The sequence below is a fragment of the Puma concolor genome, chromosome B1 (genome assembly GCF_028749965.1).
Source record: "Puma concolor isolate L17-30 chromosome B1, mPumCon1.1.hap2, whole genome shotgun sequence".
Taxonomy (NCBI): Eukaryota; Metazoa; Chordata; class Mammalia; order Carnivora; family Felidae; genus Puma; species Puma concolor.
The window spans coordinates 16180242-16204142 of record NC_141670.1 but is presented as its reverse complement, the minus strand read 5'-3'; the positions used below and the strand labels follow the sequence as shown (position 1 = coordinate 16204142).

General features: G+C 40.1%; 1 protein-coding gene across 2 annotated transcripts in view; it reads left to right on the top strand.

Moving 5' to 3' along the window:
• The first annotated feature begins 1112 nt into the window (after positions 1-1112).
• CFAP97 (cilia and flagella associated protein 97) overlaps positions 1113-23901 on the top strand; it is a 40580-nt gene continuing 17791 nt past the window's right edge. Inside the window, exons 1-2 of one of the 2 annotated variants that reach the window (XM_086703243.1) lie at positions 1113-1256; positions 9118-10157. In XM_086703243.1, coding sequence (XP_086559369.1) covers positions 9134-10157 — 1024 coding nt within the window. In that variant the 5' untranslated portion in view covers positions 1113-1256; positions 9118-9133. The other variant, XM_086703244.1, reaches the window with a different exon arrangement.

Here is a 23901-nt window from a genome sequence, read left to right as displayed (position 1 = left end):
TAACTTTCAAATATACAACACAGTATTGTTAACTATAGTCACAGTACTATACATTACAATCTTGCTTCTATGGCCACCCCTCCTATTAATGACTTGGAATCTTCTTGACTCTCATTTTTAAGAATCCATCTGATTACACTTGGAGCGCCTGGGTGGCTCAGTCGGTTAAGGGACCTACTCCAGCTCAGGTCATGATCTCACGGTCTGTGGGTTCGAGCCCCGCATCGGGCTCTGTGCTGACAGCTCAGAACCTGGAGCCTGTTTCTGATTCTGTGTCTCCCTCTCTCTCCGCCCCTCCCCTGCTCAGGCTCTGTCTCTCTCTGTCTCTCAAAAATAATTAAGTGTAAAAAAAAAAAAAAAATCTGATTACACTGAACCCTCCTAGATAATCGAAGTTAATTTTCCCATCTCAAGATCCTTAGTCACATAGCCCAAGTCCCTTTTCCCACGTTAAACAGCATATTCACACGTTCTGGGGATTAGGAGGTGGACATATTTGGAGCACCATTATTCTACCACACCTACTACACAACTGTGAGTTCAAAATCGAAAAATTATGGCATTCAACATATTCCACATTTTTCTCTTATTTTAACTACCCAACTCATTTACCAATAGTCAGAGGACTTTATAATGTGTCACCAGCTCTTGAATCACACAACTAGTTCTTTGATCTGAGCTTTACTGACCTAAATAATCGTAAAGCCACAGCCGCCCTCATTTTTACTACTGTTGTTTCAGGGAGGAGTTACAAGATCATTAAAGCCACTTTCCCAGTTAAATTGGCCACCCTAACAACTAGGTCCACCCGCATTGCTGTTAACAGCGGGGGCAACAGCAGTTAGCACCTTGACGGTGCACCGGGCAACTAAGGGCCTAAAAGGTAAGCTTCCTCCCGTGTCCCTTCCCACCCGAGAGTCGCGGGCCCCGCCTCCCAGTCCCGGCCACCCACCGCACGGCGCGTCGAGCCTCTCTAGGCCGCCGGCGAACCCCCCGCGCTCTATGACGCCCGCCGCGAGGAGAGGAGAGGAACCACCAGGAGCCGCGCCGCTCGCCGGGCCCCCGCCCAGTTCCCGCGTGGCTCGCAGCGATCCCTCGGCGCCCTCCTTTCCCTTTCCGCTGTCTCCGCCTCCGGAAGCTCGAGCCAGGCGGCTGGGAGCCGCGAGCGGAGGTTGCGTGCGCGCGCTAGCGTGTGCGCGCGAGCCTGCAACGCCTCGGGCGGCGCGCCAGGCGGCCGCAGTGGTCCCGGCACCCAGGTAAGCGGCGCGCGAGCAATCCCTCTTGCCCCGCCGCCTTGCCGCCCCGCCCGCGACGCGCCCGCCACCCTTCCCCTCCGGGATCCGTTTCCCCTCTACGGAGCCCAGGCTGCGGCGAGCACTCAGAATCGGTATGAGGAAGCCAGCGTGGGAAGTTAGGAAGGCCGGCCGGCCGGGACCCCCTCCCCCAGCCCTTGGCTCCGCCGGCCCTACGGCCCGGCCGGCCTCTCGGGTGCGGGTGTAACCACAACAAAGACGTCCGAGCCTGCGGTCGGCGGGTCCGTGGGGCCGCTCGCAGCCCCAGCCGGCCCCTGTGGGAGCCGCCGGGCCTGCCCTCAGGACGCTTTCGCGGCTGGAGTGGGGACCGGGGTCGGCCGGAGTTAAGAAGTGGTTGTAACCAGGAGCTGGGTTCAGGCCACCGCCGCCCACCTCCGCGGCTTTGACTCTGAACCCTGGCGCCTGAGGGGCTGTCAGTTTTCTGCTGCTGCCTGGGGCCGTGGGGGAAGGGGGTGGTCCGGAGGAGGTGGTAAACTGACCCTCTCGAGTTCTTGGAAAAGGGATGTTTATTTCGGGCCGAGATTTTCGTGTACCCCACGGGTTACCTTCTTTGGACCGTATTGTATACATAATTATAGAAACAGTGTAACGTGACAGTAACAAAATGCCAGTTTAAAAAATGCCAGATTATTTGTGTGTTTTTCTGATGTATCTTGAGCGTTAGTATTTCTGGTTCTGTAAGAGCTAGACAAGTGGTGAGTGTCCAAGTGACGCCCAGTCAGCTTTGACACATGCCGGTTTTCATTGAGCCCCAGAAGAGTTATTAAGTGATCTGTCATTTAATTTTTACCCTTTCCCAGTATGTGGTGAAGAGAATCTTTACAGTGTTATTAAATGCATATTTTTATTTACCAATGTAAATGGAATCTCATTAACTTGGAAATAAATGTTATCAGAAGGATTACTTGGTGGATGGGATCACTGGATAGTTTTTCTGTAAATTACGTTTAAACCACCGGAGTGTTTAAATCCTAACGATAACCTTGTCTGTTGGATGTTATGCCTGGAAAGTCTCCCAGGGTTTATGCGCCACCTCCCACGAACTGTGACCACTTAGGAAGTTGGGTCCTTACAACTGTTGAGGACTACATGAACCCTGTAAATACAAATAAGGGGATAGTTAATTCTGGTGTGGGGAGTGCGGTGGGGATTGGTGGGGGACGATTGTGGGAAACAAGGAAACTAGCTCAGGGAGAAGCATTGATTTTTCTGCTGACATAGCTAGCAAAGAGACTAGGGTTCGGTCTTCAGTCTCCTAACTCCAGACTCCCTCATCGGGTAAACATTCTTTGAATGTCTAATATTTGTCAGATCCCACTTTAGGCGCTGGGGATATAAAGATGAGCAAGATGCCAGGAATTCCCAGTTTGGTAAGGAGATAAGGTGGGAAACTTAGCTATGAAAAATAGGGATTTCAAAGAAGTTCCTAATCATTTGGCTTACAGATTGATGTTGGGATTTAGACCTAGTTCATAAAATGTTAAAGTTGGGAAAATCATATCTAATGCATGAATTCCTTTTGTAGCATCCCAGCAAGTAGACATGTAACTCCAACGTTGTCTAGTGACTTCTGGCTCATAATCTTAGAAAGTAGCCCATTCCATTTGAGCAGTTCTTATGTTAATTTCAGAACAGCTTCCTTATACATTATACATCTGTTGATGCAAGTTCTACCTCTGGAACTACCAATAACAGTTGTAAAATCTTTTTTCATGTCACAGTTTTTTGAGTATCTGAATACCTGCTTTCTCTTAGCCATTTCTTTTACTAGCTTATGAATGCCTTGTTCTGTAAACCACTGATCATGACTTAAATTCTAGACTCTTCCCCCTAGCACCCAGAACTAAATGCTTCATTCAAGAAGTAGTTTGACCAGCAGAATATAATTCAAGTTGTCTTAGACTGTATATTACTATCCGGATATGATTTAAGAGTATTTTGGTCTTTTGGTTCCTAAGTCATGCTTTTGCTGCTTGGTAAGCTCCGCGTCTTTTTTCAAAGAACCTTCTTTTAAGCTGGGGTCCTCCATGCACCTTACCTTCCCTCATTCTGTGCCTGTGCTATTAATTGTGTTATTATTTGGCTGTTTCAGAGTATACCTCCCCATTGGGTTTTTTGCTTATTAATATTCTGCTTATTTGAGTATAGCATAATCAGTAAGACTGCTGACTGTCTGGCCAGACTGCCTGGATCCAAATCCTGACTCTACTGCTTTCTGGCCACGTGGTCTTGAATATGTCAGTTAACCTGTCTGAGCTGCAGTTTCTTCATCTTGAACCTCAAAGTTGTTACCAGTATTAAATGGTTGATCAGTGAAAAAGTCCTTAGAAAGTGCTTAGTATATAACCTATATGAATGTTAGCTTCTTTTCCATTTATCCAGAACCTTCTGAATCTTTATTTTCAACCGTCCATCTCAGTTTTTTTTTTTTAATTCACAAATTTGATAAAGCTTGACATCACAAGAAGCATCCAGAAACAAACTAATAACTTGAAATTGGTCAGGCCGTTTAAATTTGCTAGGCCTTAGTTCTAGTGTAAGGGGGTACAATCTTTTCCTTTCAGGACTGTTGGGGATCTCTGAGGATACAGGAAGGGTATTAGTTCTAACTTGCATTATTTTGCCATGTACCATCTTGAGGAACTTTACGTAGGTCTCACTCAAGGTTATCAGGAATCACAAGATTTAACTTGAAATGCCAAATACACAAAGAGGAGGCTTGCTGGAAACATTTCAAGTTTAGTGTCTTCCAGAATTGTCACTCTCCTTGCCAGAAATAACTTTGGAATTCACTACTGTATTTGGAAAGGGGGTTTGATCACAAGCTCATATTGGATTCTAGGGAGTCACAAGTTAATTCAAAGTTCTGAATTTTTGTTACCTAGGTTAACACTTTTAATTTACCTAAGGCTACTAGTTTATTTCATTTGTGGTGCCAGTGAGATTTGTTCCAATTTACTTTGTTAGAGGAAAACTGCTACATGGCAGATCAGCAAAATGCATGGCAATCACTGGCATGTGTATCTTATTTTAACTGTACAGACCATCCTCTCCTACAGAGAACTGCTAAAACCATTGCTAAACAGGTTCTGTTTTCCTTTAAAAATCCCAGTGATGAGAAGAAAATCTTGTTACCTTACCCAGTTTACCATCATATAAATCATAGATATCACAGCCATGTATCTTAAAGGTTAAAAAACAAAAACAGATCTTAGTTCCTTTGGAAGGACCATAATTTGAAGAAGAATAGAACAGTGGTTAATAACAGGATCCTTAAACTATGCCTGCTTTAGAATCCTGGCTGTGCCACTCACTAGTTGTGTGACTCTGGGCAAGTTCTTGCTCTGCTTCACTTTTCTCATTGGTAAATAGGAGTAATAAAACTTTTTAAGCTTAGATACATTTTAGCTGTTAGTTGTGCTAGAATAATAGCACTAATACAAATGGGACTTAGTTATGTTAATTTTGTGTATTTCCTGAAAAATGTAAACAAATTTTTCTGAAGATGGAAGGTGAAATGATTTGGATGATTTGTTTTTGAAAGTTTTTTTTTAAATTTTTTTTTTAACGTTTATTTATTTTTGAGACAGAGAGAGACAGAGCATGAACAGGGGAGGGGCAGAGAGAGAGGGAGACACAGAATCTGAAACAGGCTCCAGGCTCTGAGCCGTCAGCACAGAGCCTGACGCGGGGCCCGAACTCACGGACCGCGAGATCATGACCTGAGCCGAAGTCGGACGCTCAACCGACTGAGCCACTTAGGCGCCCCTGAAAGATTTTTTTTAAATGTTTATTTATTTTGAGAGAGAGAGAGAGAGAGGAAGGGAGGGAGGGCAGGGGGATGGGAGGAGAGGGAGAGAGAGAGAATCCCAAGCAGGCTCTGTACTGTCAGCGTGGAGCCCCATGCCTGGCACATACTCGAGAACTGGGAAATGATGACCTGAAACGAAATCAAGAGTCGGATGCCCCTGAAAGATTTGTTTTTTAAACTGACTAGGAAAATTTATGCTTTGGGCTATGCCATGAAACCATTTGTTTTGAAAATTTGAAGAAACCTACAAAAATTTTTTTTGTTTTAATCACAAAGGTATTCGTACCCATGTGACAAAGTGCGAAAGAAAAAAAAACAATAATAACCCCTTTTTATTCCATCCCTTGACATTTTGGATGAAAGAGTTGATTACCTTACAAAAGAGGGTAATGTTTTTTGGAAATTTAGTGACAATGTTTATAAGAGCTACTTACTCACCATTCAGTGACCATTTTAATTGGTCGTTTTTCTTTCTGAACTCAGGTGGGCAGAATTGGATTGACAATGACCAATCATACTATTTTTTTTCTTTAAGTTTTTCTTAGTTAAGTAGGCTCTGGGGTGCCTGGGTGGCTCCTTTAAGTGTCTGACTTTTGATTTCTGTTCAGGTCATGATCTCATGGTTCTTGAGTTTGAGGCCCGCGCCAGGCTCTGTGTTGACAGTGCAGAGCCTGCTTGGGATTCTGTCTCCCTCTTTCTTTGCCCCTCCCCTGCTTGCACTCTCTCTCAAATATAAATAAATAAACATAAAAAAAAAAGTAGGCTCTAGGCCCAATTGAGGGGCTCAGACTCACAACCCGGAAATCAAGAGTCACATGTTCTACCAACTGAGCCAAGCCAGGCGCCCCCAGTCACACTCCTTAGGTATGTGATGACCCACAATCACCAGCCTCTGCCAGGTTCTTTATCCTCACCCCATCCCCCAACTGTCTGCGTCCCTTCACAGCTTATAGTTGTTTAATGTATGTCCTTCCAGTCCGTGCTATGTAACTTTGTGCCTGTGAGGAATTTAGTTTTAAGTTTTACATAATTGTATTGTTGTTCATTTAATTTTGCTCTTTTAGTAAACTTTATTTTTATAGATCTCAGCTCACCCTTTTTGACTGACATATAGTATATTACATACAACATTTCATTTATCCATTTTCCTCTTATTAGACATTGAGTTTTTCCCTAACTCATTTCTATTATAAACAGTAGGGCTATGATGAACATCCTTGTACATGACCCAGAAACACAATTGGGAAGTGGTAGAACTAAGTTTGAGCCCGAGCGTGTCTGACTCAGTTCCTTCTTTTTCGTTGTGCAGACTCGCAGTCATCACTTATTTGCTTAATTTATTGCAAGGACACTATTATAATAACAGTAATGGAAATATAAAAAATCCAGTGGGATTGTTGGTTTTTCTTCTAACAGGTCGACTTAATTTTGCTCTTTTTCCCCCTGGTTTTTATTTAAGTGTGTAAATTGTATTATTAACCCAGTATGGCTAACAGTTTTGTAGTGTTCATTTTTCATGCTGATATAATGATATCATATATCTCTGATATAAGCAGAGATCCACAACCTCCATAATCCAGTCATTTGGTAAATATTTTAGGCTTTGTGGACTATATAGTCTCATAGCTACTCAACTCTGCAGCTGTAGTGTGTAAAACTTTATTTACAAAAACAAATGGCAGGCCAGATTTGGCTCATGCACAGTAGCTGGCTGACTCCTGATATAATAATAATTTTGATGGAATCATAACATTCCTCTATTCAAGTTTTTTCAGTATTACTGAAATAATATGAGAATTCCATTCCTTCTTTTTAGTATTATATTCTTAGGATAAATTTCTGAAATGAAAGTACTGATTCAGAAGGCTTATGGCTTTCTTACAGCTCTGAAAATTAATTGCCAAAATCCTTTAAAAGAGATGTTTCAATTTTTATAAATTAAGAGAGTAAAAAAAGAGTAGACTTTAATTCCATAATGGATAAATATGACATCTAAAACCTTATTAAATATCTTTTGAGGACTTGTGGAGGAGGCTTCCTTCTGCTGATTTGAGTTTTAAAACTTAAGAGGGCATTGATCTGTGCTATGAGAAATAATATTTTTTCTTTTTTTAGTAAATAATATTTCTTATATTTAATATTTAGGTATAAGTTACCTAATTTTTCTTAAATTTTTAAGATCTACTTACACATCTCAATTTAAATCAATTTAATTCTAATAATATGTTAGAATTTTAAAACTTATTTGTACTTTGATTAATCTGACTTAGCTTAAATTTCCCTGAACATTGTATGCCATTTGCAAGCTTGCAGCACAATTCAATTTTAGTATATTTAATTTTCTTATGTACCTTGAACATCTGACCAGGGATACTGACATATCTAATAGAGGAAGTCCTAGTAAGCACTTAGACTTTTTTTTTTTTATTTTGAGAGAGCGAGAGAGAGACAGTGTGTGAGTGGGGGAGAGGGAGACACAGAATACAAAGCAGGCTCCAGGCTCCCAGCCATTAGCACAGAGCCGAATGGGGGGCTCAAACCCACGAACCATGAGATCATGACCTGAGCTGCAGTTGGATGCTTAACCAACTGAGCCACTCAGGCACCCCAGCACTTAGACTTTTTTAATAAACCTAATTATAAGTCTAACCTTACTAATTTAATCAGATTCCCTAAGTGTTTAAAAGTTGACTGTGAATAGTTAAATTTTTTAATATGCCTTATATTCTTCAAAACGTTAAAGGCAAAAAAATTTACCCAATGATAAAATGTACTACCATATATACCTCTAATCTATCATATTAACCTATTGCATTAGTATTAGTAATGTAAGTTTGGTTGATTTTTAAATCATATTTGTACTTGATTTTATAGGTTGCAGTATCACTTCAACAATTAAAGGCTCCAGAGAATCATGATTGCTTTAGAATATAGATTATATAATCTTTTATTGTTTGATTTTACATAATAGAATTAATCATAATTTGAATATACTGAGCACAAAATTGGATTGTTGGCTATATGTTATTAGTTTATATATGCCTTTCCTTTAATGCAGCTCATATTATTTGCTCTTTTGAATGTCACTATGGACTAAAAGTTATCACAGAAGGACTTTTTCACTTTTATGTGTATTTTGGGGGGCACCTGCGTGGCTCAGTCAATTAAGCATCTGACTTCAGCTCAGGACATGGTCTCAGAGTTTGTGGGTTTGAACCCCGCATCGGGCTCTGTGCTGATAGCTCAGAGCCTGGAGCCTGCTTCAAGTTATGTGTCTCCCTCTCTCTGCCGCTCCCCTGCTCATGCTCTGTCCCTCTCTCAAAAATAAATAAACATTAAAAAAAATTTTTTTAAGTGTATTTTGTGTGTTTTGTTTTTCAGTGTTAAATTGTGCAACCTGAACAGAGGAGGCCCCTTTAAACTGGAGCCTTTCTTGTATTACCATTTTATCAGGCATATTTGAATATTGTGCCTTCTGGTAACAGTAAAATACTTTAGGCCTTTGTTTTTCTTTACCTCCAGAAATAGAATCAGCTACCTTCCAAGTCATTATGATTTTTTGATTCTTGTTTTGTTTTTGTTTTTGTTTTTTGTTTTTAGTGTAGAATGGTGTTAGAGGACAAATTCTGAATCCAAGCTGGCTTAGCTAATTTTAGGAGGTTTTAATATCATCCTTTCTTAGTCTAAATTAATTGTACTTCTAGAAGGCAGATTTTCCTTAGGGTTCACCTAGGTATATGTTTGTGATATGCTTGCCTTGATGACTCGTGAACTGAATTATTAGACTTACTTATTTTTCAAATCATTGGTACAATTTGTTATTACTCCTCTAGCCCCATTATCATTTCACTGAGTTAATATTTTTGGGGTGTTTTTGTCATGTTTCTTTATAATCAAACGTCTCAGTTTGAGATATGCAATTACTGTAAAAAAATGAAAAGTATTAAGAAATTATTCTTCAGTCTGATGGTAACACTGGCCTCTTTTTTTCAGATATATTTTTGCCATCATGGATCGTTTTGGAGATGTATCAGAAGGTGAAGTGGACCATTCTTTCTTTGACAGTGACTTTGAAGAAGAAAAGAAATGTGAAAGTAACTCAGTTTTTGACAAGCAAAATGATGACCCTAAAAGGAGAATAGACGAAGATACAGAAAATGTAAACTTGAAATTTGGAATACAAAGAAAGGAAAATGAAATAAAAAAGAAAATTCTTCCAGAAGAACACCCCGTAGAAAATGATAATATGCGAACCAGAAATTCTTTATCATTGTCCACTTCAAGATCAAAAAAATTGTGGGATGCTACAACAGGGCATAAAATACACTTACCCACTCCAAGTAGAATTCCCAAAATTGTGAAAGAAGGTGACGATGATTATTATACAGATGGAGAGGAGAGCAGTGATGATGGGAAAATGCGGCATGTCAGGTCCAAGTCAGCTAAACCACCTAATAACCTTAAAAAAAACATAAGTAAAAAGTATTCCAAAAGTAATTCTTCTTCCTCCTCTTCCTCTTTGTCTTCCTCATCTTCAAGTTCAGGTACAGATTGTTCAGATGCAGGGTCTGATAACTGTATTTCTGATACATCTCCATCATTAAAGAAACGTCTGTCTGGTGTAACCCACTTGTCACCAAAACAGAAATATAAATCAGGAGTAAAATCAACAGGAACACGACCTTCAAGTACTAAACCAAAAGTCAATGACTACACTGAGGAATCTGAAGATACTGTGACAGATGTCACTCCTCTCTCAACTCCAGACATCAGCCCTATTCAGTCTTTTGAACTGGGAGCATCAAATGATCAAAAAGTAAAAGTTAAAAGGCAAGAAAACGTGAGTCAAGAAGTATATGGAAATGTTGAGGATTTAAAAAATAATTCAAAATGTTTGAAATCAACCAAAAAGGGAAAAGAAAAAACTGGGCCTGATCTCACTCCAGAATCTTCAGTGTTAGATTCCAACGTAGACCATAGATATAAACAAAAAGTCTTACATGACACAATGGACCTCAATCATCTTTTGAAAGGTAAGTTTCTTTTCTTTTTAAAAGCTGTATATATTGAACTTACATATTAAACTTCATGGTATATTGAGCTTAAAATATCAATTGCTGTGAATTTGCATTGATTTTTCTAAATATATTTTATTGTTGGATAATTGATATTATAGTAACTTTTCCAATTAACTCTATTTTACCATAAAAATATCTGGAATATCATTTATACTATTGAAAGGCTAATTAACTAGGAGTAGAAACTACCTCACCCTAAATTTTGTTTTAGTGTCTTACAAAATCATAAAACCTAGAGGGAACAGCTAGATAAGATAAGTGGGGGAGGCGGAGCCAGATGTTTTTCACATTTGAGAGGGATGTGGGCATAAGATACATTCGCTTTTTTCTTTTTTTTTTTTTTTTTTTAATTTTTTTTTCAACGTTTTTTATTTTATTTTTGGGACAGAGAGAGACAGAGCATGAACGGGGAAGGGGCAGAGAGAGAGGGAGACACAGCATCGGAAACAGGCTCCAGGCTCTGAGCCATCAGCCCAGAGCCCGACGCGGGGCTCGAACTCACCGACCGCGAGATCCTGACCTGGCTGAAGTCGGACGCTTAACCGACTGCGCCACCCAGGCGCCCCCATTTCGCTTTTTTCTTTAAGAAAGACAGCAGCGCTGAAGTTAAAAATATCCTCGGGGCGCCTGGGTGGCGCAGTCGGTTAAGCGTCCGACTTCAGCCAGGTCAGGATCTCGCGGTCGGTGAGTTCGAGCCCCGCGTCGGGCTCTGGGCTGATGGCTCAGAGCCTGGAGCCTGTTTCCGATGCTGTGTCTCCCTCTCTCTCTGCCCCTCCCCCGTTCATGCTCTGTCTCTCTCTGTCCCAAAAATAAATAAACGTTGAAAGAAAAAAAAAAATATCCTAACCTGTTGTCTTCATGTCAGAGAAAGTGGTGAGAATGCTGGCAAATGAAAGAACTCAGAATAAACTGTAGGGAACTATTCAGATTTTAAGTTAAATATTAAAGAGTATTATTTGAAAATAATTACCAAGTTGATGAAACAACATAATTCAAGTTTCAGTTCCTTTAAGATTGAAAATTTTTTTGAAGTATAATTGACAGAGTATTCTATTAGTTTCAGGTGTATATCATAATGATTCGATACTTTTATACATTATGAAATGATCCCCATGATGAGTCTAGTTACCATCTGTTACCATACAAAGTTATTATAACTTTATTGGCTATATTCCTTATACTGTTCATTACATCCTCATGACTTAATTTATTATTATAACTGGAAGTTTGTACCTCTTAATCCCCTTAGCTTATTTCATCCTCCCCTCCCCCAAGCCTTCTTCCCCTCTGGTAAGCAACAGTTTGTTTTCCTGTATCTAAGAGTTTTGTTTTGTTTGTTCATTTGTTTTGTTTTTTTAGATTCCACATACAAGTGAAAGACAAATATGGTATTTGTCTGACTTATCTCACTCAGCATCATACCCTCTAGGTCCATGTTGCCACAAATGGCAAGATCTCTTTCTTTTCTATGGCTGAGTAATATTCCATTGTATATATATATATATATACCACATCTTCTCGATCCATCCATCTGTCAGTGGACACTTAGATTGCTTCCATATCTTGGCTCTGGTGAGCAATGCTGCAGTGAGCATACGGGTGCATATTATCTCTTTAAATTGTTTTCATTTTCTTTGGATAAATACCCAAAAGTGGATTGCTGGATCATATGGCATTTCTGGGTTTTTTTATTTAAAAAAAAATTTTTTTTTAATGTTTACTCATTTTTGAGAGACAGAGCGTGAGTGAGGGAGGGGCAGAGGGAGAGGGAGACACAGAATCCAAAACAGGCTCCAGGCTCCGAGCTGTCAGCACAGAGCCCGATGCGGGGCTCAAACTCACGAACTGTGAGATCATGACCTGAGCTGAAGTCAGACGCTCAACCGACTGAGCCACCCAGGCGCCCCTGGCATTTCTGTTTTTAATCTTTTGAGGAACTTCTGTCCTGTTTTCTGTAGTGGCTGCACCAGTTTACATTCCCAACAGTATAAGAGGGTTCCCTTTTCTCTACATCCTCACCAACACTTGTTGTTTCTTGTGTTGTTGATTTTAGCCATTGTGACAGGTGATATCTCATTGTGGTTTTGATTTGCATTTCCCTAATGATTAGTTATGTTGAGCATCTTTTTATGTACCTATTGACCATCTGTATGTCATCTTTGGAAAAATATATATTCAGGTCTTGTGCCCTTTTTTGTTGTTAATTTTTTAATTAAAGTATAATTAATATACAGTGTTATTAGTTTCAGGTGCACAGTGTAATGATTCAACAAGTCTATACACTACTCAGTGCTCATCATAAGTGTACTCATAATCCCCTTTATCTTTTTCACCCATCCCCCCCACCTCCCCTCTGGCAACTACCATTCTCTGTATTTAAGAGTCTATTTGTCTCTCTTTTTCTTTGTTTTGTTTCTAAAATTGCATGTATGAGTGAAATCATATAGTATTTGTTTTTCTCTGACTTATTTCATTTAGTATTATCGTCTTTAGGTCTCCATGTTGTTGTAAATGACAAGATTCCATTCTTTTTGATGACTGAATAGTATCCCACTGTGTGTGTATTTATATGTATACATATATACACACATATATACCACATCTTCTTTATCCATCTATGGATGGACTCTTGGGTTGCTTCCATATCTTGGCTACTGTAAGTAATATTTCAGTAAACATAAGGGTGCATATATTTTCAAATTAACGGTATGTTTTCTTTGGATAAATATCTAGTAGAATTACTGGATCATATGGTATTTCTATTTTTAATTTTTTGAGGAACCTCTCATACTGTTTTCCACAGTGGCTGCACCAGTTTGCATCCCCACCAACAGTGCTTGTCTTGTTTATTTTACCCACTCTGAGAAATATGAAGTAGTATTTCATTGTGGCCTATTCGGGTCCTCTACCCATTTTTTAATCAAGCTTTTTTTTTTTTTTGATAGTTTTTGAGAGTGTAAGTTCTTCATGTATTTTGGATATTAACTCCTTATCAGATGTATGATTCAAATATCTTCTCCCATTCAGTAGGTTGCCTTTTCATTTTGTTGATGGTTTTCTTCACTGCGCAAAAGCTTCTTAGTTTGATGTAATCCTACTTTAGCTTTTATTACCCTTGCCTGAGGAGACTGAGCCAAAAAAATATTGCAAAGACTGATGTCACGGAGCTTACTTCCTATGTTTTCTTCTAGGAGTTACATTCTACAGGTCTTACATTCAAATCTTTAATCCATTTTGAGTTTATTTTTATATATGGTAGAAGATAGTCTAATTTCTTTATTTTACATATAGCTGTCCAGTTTTTCTAACACCATTTATGGAAGAGACTGTCTTTTCCCCATTGTATGATCTCACCGTCTTTGTCACAGATTGACTATGTGTGTGTGTTCTTATTTCTGGGCTCTCTGTTCTATTCCCTTCATCTACGTGTCTGTTTCTGTGCCAGTCCATACTCTTTTGAATACTGTAGCTTTGTAGTAGAGTTTGAAATCAGGAAGTATAATACCTCCAGCTTTTTTATTCTTTTTCAATATTGGCGTGGCTATTTGGGGTCTTTTGTTTTTCCATACAAATTTTAGGATGCTTTGTTCTAGCTCTGTGAAAAATGCCATTGGCATTTTGATGGGGATTGTACTGAATCTATAAATTGTTTTGGGTAGTATGGACATTTTAAGAATATTAATCTTCTAACCCATGAGCATGATATATTCTTTCATAAGCTGTAAATACTTTTTTTTTTTTTTTAATTTTTTTTTCAACGTTTATTTATTTTTGCGACAGAGAGAGACAGAGCATGAACGGGGGAGGGGCAGAGAGAGAGGGAGACACAGAATCGGAAACAGGCTCCAGGCTCTGAGCCATCCACCCAGAGCCTGACGCGGGGCTCGAACTCACGGACCACGAGATCGTGACCTGGCTGAAGTCGGACGCTTAACCGACTGCGCCACCCAGGCGCCCCAATACTTTTTAATTAGTAAAAATCTTTAGTGCTGTATTTCCACATCAATTTATTATTACTTTTTGGATATGTCAATTTGTTGTTATTATTTGGTGTGAAAGAAACTATATTTTAGGTAAAGTAAAAGCAAGTTGAAACGTTACCTTTACACTAGTTAACATAACTGTGAAATATTAGGTTTCCAGGTTAGATTTTAGGTCAGTTGAAGACAACATTTTTATTTATTTATTTTTTAATTTTTAAAAAAATGTTCATTTATTTTGAGAGACAGACTACATGCAGGGGAGGGGCAGAGAGAAAGGGAGACACAGAATCCAAAGCAGGCTCCAGGCTCTGAGTTGTCATTATAGAGCCCGACACAGGGCTCGAACTCACGAGCTGCGAGATCATAACCAGAGCCAAAGTTGGACGCAAAACTGACTGAACCACCCAGGCTCCCTAAAGACAACATTTTTAAGTTGTAAGTAGTATTCTCCATCTTTGTTTGAAATGTCAGTTGAAAGAATAAATCTTTAGCTACATAATTCACACGGGATGGTAATGTAAGAGCATAAACAAATCCCTTATGTAGTCAAATTATTCTCACAGTCAGATGAATAAAGTATTTTGGACATTTGAACGTCCCCTTTTTTGTAGGTTTTTTCTTTGCTCTGATTGTACCTATTGATTGTTTAGTATGTCTGAAAAATCAGACTCTTGGCTTTGCCCATCACCATCTATGTTTTAGGCCTCCACTCACTGTTCTGATAAATGCTCCTTCAGTCTCTTAAAACTTTCAGGATTGAGGAGTTTTTTTTTTTTTTATTCTTGCCCCTTGTGTCTTCCCCTAACAACGAGAGTGATCTTTTAAAAATAAAATCAGTCTTACCAGTTTCCTTCTTAATTCTTCAGTAGGCTTACTCGTACATTAAAAGTAAAATCCAGGGCACCTGGGTGACTTAGGTGAACATCTGACTTGATTTCGGTTCAGATAAGATCCCAGTGTCCTGGGATGGAGCCCCGCATCCAGCTCTGTACAGAGTCTGGAGTCCGCTTAAGATTATTTCTGTCCCTCTGCCCCTCTCTTACTCTCACGCGTGCTCGCTCTCTCTCTCTCTCTCTCTCTCTCTCTCTCTCTCAAATAAGTAAAAGTAAAATCCAAATTCCTTACAGTAGCCTAACAGACTCAGTATTAGTGATTCTTACCCTACGAGGTATATTAGTGTCATACTGATGCCTAGGCTCTGCTACAGGAATTCCAACGCAGTTAGTCTCATATCCTTTAAAGTTGATGAAAACCATTAGTCTATATCATATGGATATCCTGCAACTCCTTTTTATTTTTTAATTTTTTTAAATATGTATTTATTTTTGAGAGAGAGAGAGAGAGGGAGAGAGAGACAGAGCGTGAGCAGGGGCGGGGCAGAGAGAGAGGGAGACAGAACCTGAAGCAGGCTCCAGGCTCTGAGATGTCAGCACAGAGCCCGACGTGGGGCTCGAACTCACAAACCGCGAGATCATGACCTGAGCTGAAGTCGGAGGCTTAACCGACTGAGCCACCCAGGCACCCCCCCCTTTCTTTTTTTTAAATCTCTTATTACCTTGTTCCAGTCACAATGCTTCCTTACCATTCTCAGGATACTTTGTATTTATGGGGCATTTCCACTTGCTTGTTGCCTTTTTTCTTTGCATAGGGTGCTTCTGTCTGTTGCTCAAGTCTTAGTTTGTATATCACCCACTCAGAGATACTTTTTCTGAATGTTCTGTCTTGAGTAGCTTCACATCTCTATTTCACATCTCTGGCTCTCTGTCACAAAGCCTGTTTCCTTCCATCAGAATACTTACCAGACCCTGGAATTAGTGTAGTTTGCTTACTTATTTCTGCCACTAGAGTATAAGCAACATGAGGGCAGGATCTTGCTCATTGCTAGAATCTCCAAATTCAGCAGGTATTGGCACAAAAGAGACACTATTTGTCAATGAAGGAACTGAGGAACCCAGCTACAGTGTTGGGAACTGTACTTCATATGTTTCACTGAAATTTAATTTTTTTTAACAATTACCTATTCTTAGATTTGCCATCTGAAATACACAGAATACATGTGTGCTTCCTTCAGAGTTATAATTGTTAATATATCTGATTAATTTTCTTTTTTAGGGAAAATCTCTATTTCTTTATCAAGCATCCTCTGTAACAATTAAAAAAAAATTTTTTTTAACGTTTATTTATTTTTGAGACAGAGAGAGACAGAGCATGAACGGGGGAGGGGCAGAGAGAGAGGGAGACACAGAATCGGAAGCAGGCTCCAGGCTCTGAGCCATCAGCCCAGAGCCCGACGCGGGGCTCAAACTCATGGACCGCAAGATCGTGACCTGAGCTGAAGTCGGACGCTTAACCGACTGAGCCACCCAGGCGCCCCACACTGTAACAATTTTTAATTAAAAAAAAATTTTTATGGCCACTTTCCAGTCTGTAAGATCACTTGTATGATTCAAGTCGAGGACTGTACCTACAACTCTTCCAGATTTCCAGCACCAACCCTGGTGCTCTAGCACAACAGTTGACAAACTTTTGGGCCTTAAGACCAAAAGCATTTACACTCTTTTCTTTTGTTTTTAAAAAAGCATCTACACTCTTATTAAAAATTATTGAGGACCCCAAAGAACCTTTTGTTTATGTGGATTATATCTATAAATGTTTACCATATTAGAAATTATATGAGGAATTTAAACAATATTTATTAATTCATCTAAGAATAATGGTAATAAACCAATAATGGTAATAAGTAACATACTTCATGAAACATATTTCCAAAAAAAAAAAAAAAGAGTAATTTTTGCTAATCTCTAATGCCTGGCAATAGAAGATACCTGGATTCTCATATTGACTTCTGCATACAACTGTTGTGATATGTTATTTTGGCTGAAGTATGTGAAGAAAATCTGGTCTCACACAGATATGTTTGGAAAACGGAGGAGTATTTTAATAGCCTGTTCAATTAATTTTAGATATTCTTTGGCACCATACCAAGATTCCACATTAGTTGCATTGTGAAATTTGAAACTAATTAATTCATAGTCTTTACATTATAATTTACTTGCCAATCGTACATCTTGAATGTGTCTTTCTTTAATTTTTTTTTTACATTTATTTTTGAGAAACAGAGTGAGACAAAGCATGAGCGGGGGAGGGGCAGAGAGAGAAGAAGACACAGAATCCGAAGCAGTCTCCAGGCTCTGAGCAAGCGGTCAGCACAGAGCCTGATGCGGGGCTCGAACCCACAAACTGTGAGATCATGACCTGAGCTGAAGTCAGACGCTCAACAGACTGAGCCACCCAGGCGCCCCAGCAAAATTTTTTTTTTTTAATGTTTGTGTATTTATTTTTAACGTTTATTTATTTTTGAGACAGAGAAAGACAGAGCATGAAGGGGGGAGGGGCAGAGAGAGAGGGAGACACAGAATCGAAAGCAGGCTCCAGGCTCTGAGCCATCAGCCCAGAGCCCGATGCAGGGCTCGAACTCACGGACCGCGAGATCGTGACCTGAGCTGAAGTCGGACGCTTAACCGACTGAGCCACCCAGGCGCCCCCCCCAGCAAATTTTTTAATAAAATTTTTTAAATGTAGCAGACTAACATTTGGCATATAAAGTATCTCATAAAATTTTCTTAAAATTAGGTTTGAAAAAAGTGACGTATATTGAAAAGAAATAATGTTACAGAAAATTAATGAAAATGTATAATATGACTTGCAGGTTTTATCGTGTGTGTTTTTTTTAATACTGTTTGATTAAGTTATAATTTGCATTTTAAGGGCCCACTGTTGCATTTTTTTTTTTTTTGTACATTTATTTTTGAGAGACAGAGAGAGACAGAGCTTGAGCAGGGGAGGAGCAGAGAGCAAGGGAGACACAGAATCTGAATCAGGCTCCAGGCTCCGAGCTGTCAGCACAGAGCCGACGCGGGGCTCGAACCCACGAACTGTGAGATCAAGACCTGAGCTGAAGTCGGATGTTTAACCGACTGAGCCACCCAGGCACCCCTGCATTTTTTATTTTTATAAGTACTTTTTGATTCCACAAATTACAAGCACCACTCTATCCTAGGAATTGGCGGGGTGGGGGACACATCCAATAAAAAGCTTCTTTTAGGAAGAAAGCCCATGACTCTTTTAGAATTGTCAGATTTTGAAAAAGCCATCTAAAAAAGCCATCATCTCAGTGAATCACTGAGCTTTTTTTTCAGGACTATTGATGATTAACTGTTTGTATTAGGATGATTTTGGAAACGGTATTTCTCACCTAACAAGAATTCCAGAAATAGATCGTGCTTGAGGGTTGACCAGTACAGTGGCTCAAAAATGTCCTCAGGGACCCAGGTTCTACCACTGTGTTCGTCCAGCTGTGTGGTGTTGGTTTCATTCTAAGGCTAGTAGGAAATGTCTGCAGAATTTTTAGTATTCATATCCAGACATGATGATGTCCAGGCAAAGGGAAACTGTTTCTTCCTCTGGCTTTCTCAGAATGGAGGAAACTTTAAAGAAGCACTCTCAACTGACTCATGTCTCACTGCCCAGAATTGGGTAACACTCCTATTCCTAAAACATTCATTGGCAAGAGGAATGGGATTATTGTGGGCTGGTCATTCACCCTAGAGTTGGGGTGGGAGTCAGGAGAACGGAAGGAATCTTCCCCTTAAGGACAGGGCTTCGTAGGAAAGGGATAGGTAGGTGTCTTTAAAAGGGAAGTGGGGTGGGAAGACTTGTTAAGAAGAAATGAAGAGGAGGGGCATCTGGGTGGTTAAGTGTCCAACTGACTCTTGATTTCCGCTCAGGTCAGGATCTCACGGTTGGGTTCCTAAGATCTAGGCCTGTGTGCACTGACAGCACAGAGCTGGCTTGGGATTCTCTCTGCCCCTCTCCCCCACTCAGTCACGTGTGCATGCTCGCTCACGCATGCACAGGCTCTCTTTCTCTCTCTCTCAAAATAAATAAATACGTTTTTTTAAAAAAAAGGAGGAGGAAAGTAGAAATGTATGCTAATTGGGCATCCACAAGGCCAAGGTTTCTTAAGCTTTAATATGCATACAGGTCCTTGGAGAGCCTCTTAAAATGCAGATTCTGGTTCATTAAATCTAGAGTAAAACACAAGGAACTACATTTCTAGTCAGCTTGGTGGTGATACCTTGGCTGATGGCGATACCGGTCTCCAGGGACCCTAGTATTGAGATTCAAGACACAAAAAACTATTTGGTTTCGCTGAAGAAACATACAGGTATCTCTCACTATTCCTGTCTAATTCTTTTTGGAAACTTAATTGGATATAGAAAGCCTAAACATTTTTCCCACCCCAAATCCCTGAAAAGTTTCTCATCCAAATATAATTGAAGCACTGAAATACTGTTTAAACACAGAAACTGAGCTAAATGTAGGAGGAAAATTTATTCATACTGCTGCACAGTAGGGAACCCTGATCTGAGTGACCTGGTTATAAGTAGTGCTCAGAGCTTTTAAAGGTACAGGAACAAAGGTGGCATTTTGCCACTTGGTACATCTGTTACTGGAGCCCTTAATCCACAAGGGTTCCTTTATTAGCAGTAAAATACTTTACTTATTTCTTTTTAATTTTTTTTAAGTTTATTTATTTTGAGAGAGAGCGTGCGAGCAGGGGAGGGGCAGAGAAAGAGGGAGACAGAGAATCCCAAGCAGGCTCCACACTGTCAGCACAGAGCCTGATGCCAGGCTTGAACTCATGAATTGTGAGATCATGACCTGAGCCAAAATCAAGAGTCGGACACTTAACTGACTGAGCCACCCAGGCACTCCTTTAACAGTAAAAGATTTGAAACACTAATCATGGCCAACAGTCTATTGCAAAAAGTATTTCTGTCTTTCAAAATTATTATTCGTGCTCGATTGACCCACTGTTTTTCAGATCCAAGAATATTTTTGTAAGGATTCTTGGTTTTTCCCCGTAAAACTAAAACATTGGACCTGGTAAGATAGAGATGTGTGCATGGCCAGCCTATCTATGCCTTTTCTGCACACATTTCTCAATATACTTTATCACTTTCAACTTATACTCTTTGGGCTCTTCTAGGCCTCTTAGGCTCAACTAATTTCTTCATAACCTTTTCCACTTCAAATGAAGAAGACAACAGTGGCAATGCATACCACAGCTCAGAAATTGTGAGCAGGAGAGGTGCCTGGGTGGCTCAGTCGGTTAAGCATCCGACTTTGGCTCAGGTCTTGATCTCACGGCTTGTGAGTTCCCAGCCCCGCATCGGGCTCTGTGCTGACAGCTCAGCCTGGAACCTCTTCAGATTCTGTGTCTTTCTCTCTCTCTCTCTCTCTCTCTCTCTCTCTCTCTCTCTCTCTTTCTGTCTCTCTCTCTCTCTCTCTCTCTCTCTCTCTCTCCACCCCTCCCTCGCTCATACTCTGTCTCTGTCTCTCAAAAATAAATAATCATTAAAAAAAAATTAAAAAAAGAAATTGTGAGCAGGTAATGTGATGCCATCAGAGAACAGCTGAGGTGGGAGCACAGCATACTCTGCACCCTCTCAATTTAAACATCATGTTAAAATGGTTTATTGTTTTGATTAAAAATTTAGTGAGCTATTAGAGGAACTATTGGGCCAGAGTTCAGATAGTGAGGGATGCCTGCACAGCTAACAGTGTTAATGTTATTTACTGGTTTCAAATAAACTTGTTAACAAGTTTGTAAATTCGAACTATAAAATATTAAGCCTGGGAAACAAAGGTTAATCAAAGAATGTAAAATCAAGTCTCCCAGTTATAGGTCAGAGAACAGTGATACAATATTAAGCTTGGTTACTTACAAAATGTGGTGAAGAAAATTCTAGAAGTGGAATCAGAAGATTTTTGGCTTCTGGGTCTCATCCATGTGACCATAGACAAGCAGTTAACTGTGCCCTAGTTTCTTCATTTGTAGCATTAGGTAGTTGATGTAGGTTGCTAAGGTATATTCTAAGTTCAGAGTTCTGGGGTTCTATGAGAACTATTAGAAGGGAAGATTAGTGTGGACTAGCATTATTAAGTGTCTGGCTTTATTTACTTAGTTACCTATTTATTTTCTTATTTGTTTATTTTAGATATCTTACTTTAAAGTAGACCTTGAAAGTTTAGTAGGATTTCTAAATATTTCAGCCTCTTTTAGCTCAATTAGGTGGCTGCTTTGGGGAGACTTCCCACCCCACCCCAAGCCTGCCTTGACTATTTAAATGTTCATAAGGTGTGGTTGGAATTAAGTTCTTCGGCCTTGGTCTGTAAAGCACCGAATAGGCAGGCAGAGAGGACATTTTGAAAGTGGAGTAAACAAAAGTTTATGCGTTGGGTTATGGCATGAATCTCATGTTTGGAGAGCAGTGAATAAACGGACATGACCACATTTGAAGGTATGTTTCGTACTTTGTACAGGTGAAATTAGGTCAGTTTAGGAAGAATCTGCAGGGCAAAATTGACACATTTTGGAAACGTACCACCTAGATTCTATGTGAAATAATTAGATACATCATGAGAGGATGTCACTAAAGGGACAAAGAAGTATTTTACATTAATAAACTGACCACAGATCTACCAAAGAGATTGATAAAAAGCAAAACAGAACTAGACCATGAAATGGACGGAGCCGTAATCGCTGTGGAAGACTGATTGATTGATTACATCATACACACAGAAAACTTAACTGCTTGCTTATGGAATAAATGTCCACATGTGTTTTGTCTGTTACACAATATTTAAAGTGATGAAATGCCAGTTACTGTTGCTACATAACCAATTAGCCCAGCACTGGGGTGTGGAGAGACTCCAGGGTAGGGTGACTTGATGGCTGGGGACTGGAATCAGCTGGGTGCTGATTTATTGATTTGTCAGGTGTCTGGGCTTGCGATGACTTAAAGACCAGACTTTGCATGGGTCCCGACTTCTTCACATATGGTGGCCTCGGTGTAGCTGGATTTCTTATTCTTAACACGGTGGCTCAGGGCTCCACGTACAGTGTTGAAGGAAGCAAGGCAGTAACCTCATCCCCTTTTATGACCTAGCCTCAGAATGTGATCATGCTAGTCCTATAGCATCATTTCTTCCACATTCCTTTAGTTTAAATGGTTATAAACCTTCCCAGATTTAAGAGGGAGGGACATATACCCTCCATCCTAAGGGGAGGACTGTCAGGTAGCTTATGGACATGTTTCAAAACCTCTTTAGTCCAACATACTGCTTTACATTCCTTCAAACGTAAAAAATACATTCCTCTTTTCAAAGATCCCCCACCCCCAACCTTGACATTGAGGGTCTAAATCAGGTCTAAGTGCAGCCGAACCTCACTCGTGGGTCCTCGGTCATATCTCCTTGAGTACTGGGACAGGCTTCTGCCAGGAGAGATTAGGAAGGCGTAGTAGTTATATTTTTGAACCCCATAAGTCCTAGTTCTTCTGTATTCTGTGTTTTAACTGAAAACTGATCGGTTCTTGTTTTTAGCTCCTCTCTTTCCTTTTTCATTATGGATACGATCAACCTTTAATAACTCTCAGCATCCTGCACGGGGATCTACTTAGCCAAATCCGCCAGTGGCGGGTATTTTTTCCATTTTCCTAGTCACCACTGGCAACAGTTTTGCTAAAATTCTGTCACTTCATCCTCTACATCAGCAGTCTCCTCCAGACCCTTCCAGCTCTGGTCTCAAAGCTAGTATTTTAGGTTTTAATTGCAGTAGTACTCCAATTACTGGTACCCAGTTTTGTGTTAGTTATTGTTGCTTTGCTAACAAAACACAAAACTTAGATGTGTAAAAGCAGCAACCTAGGATGACTCTAAAGACTAGGATCGCAATGCCTACACGTGGCCCCTTTATGTGGTTCAATTTCCTCACAACATGGCAGCTTCAGGCTAGTCAGACACAGGGTGGCTCAGGGGCCCAAGTACAAGTATTCCAGCAAACAAGGTTGGGGGGCTATAGGGGGTGCATCTCCTCCTTTGCCTAGCCTTGAAAGTCACACTTTTGGCTATATTGTTTTGGTCCACACAGTTTCAAGCCTGCCCAGATTCAAAGGAAGGGGGTGGGAAGAATGTCACAGAATTTCTCATCTGACAAGTTCATGAAGAAGACAAATTTAGTAAATTCAGTTGTTATTCCTTGCATTGAGACCTCTCAGCTACAGGTGTTGGATTTTTTTCTTTAAACCTTTAAAAATAACTTTATGTTTTTAGGTTTCTTTATTTTGAAAGAGAGATTGCTCACATGCAGGGAAGGGTGGAGAGAGAGGGAGAGAGAGAATATAAAGCAGGCTCCACAACATGAGTGTGGAGCCCGATGTGATACTCAAACTTGCAAACTGTTGAGATCATGACATGAGCCAAAGTCAGATGCTTAACCGACTGAGCCACCCAGGCATCCCTAAAAAATAACTTTAGAAAGAAAATACCATTGGTTTTTTTAATAGGGATCATGAATATGCCTACAGGATGTTTTTGTTTTTGTTTACGTTTACTTGTTTTTCAGAGAGAGAGAGAGAGAGAGAGTGAGAGTGTGCGTGCACCCACAAGTAGGGGAGGGGCAGAGAGAGAGATCTGAAACAGGTTCCATGCTGTCAGCAGAGCCCAATGCAGGGCTGGAACCCATGAACCGTGAGATCATGACCTGAGCTGAAGTCGGTTGCTTAACTGACTGAGCCACCCAGGTGCCCCCAGATGTGTGTGTGTGTGTGTGTGTTTAGGAACAGATATTATATGAGTAAGGACTTATA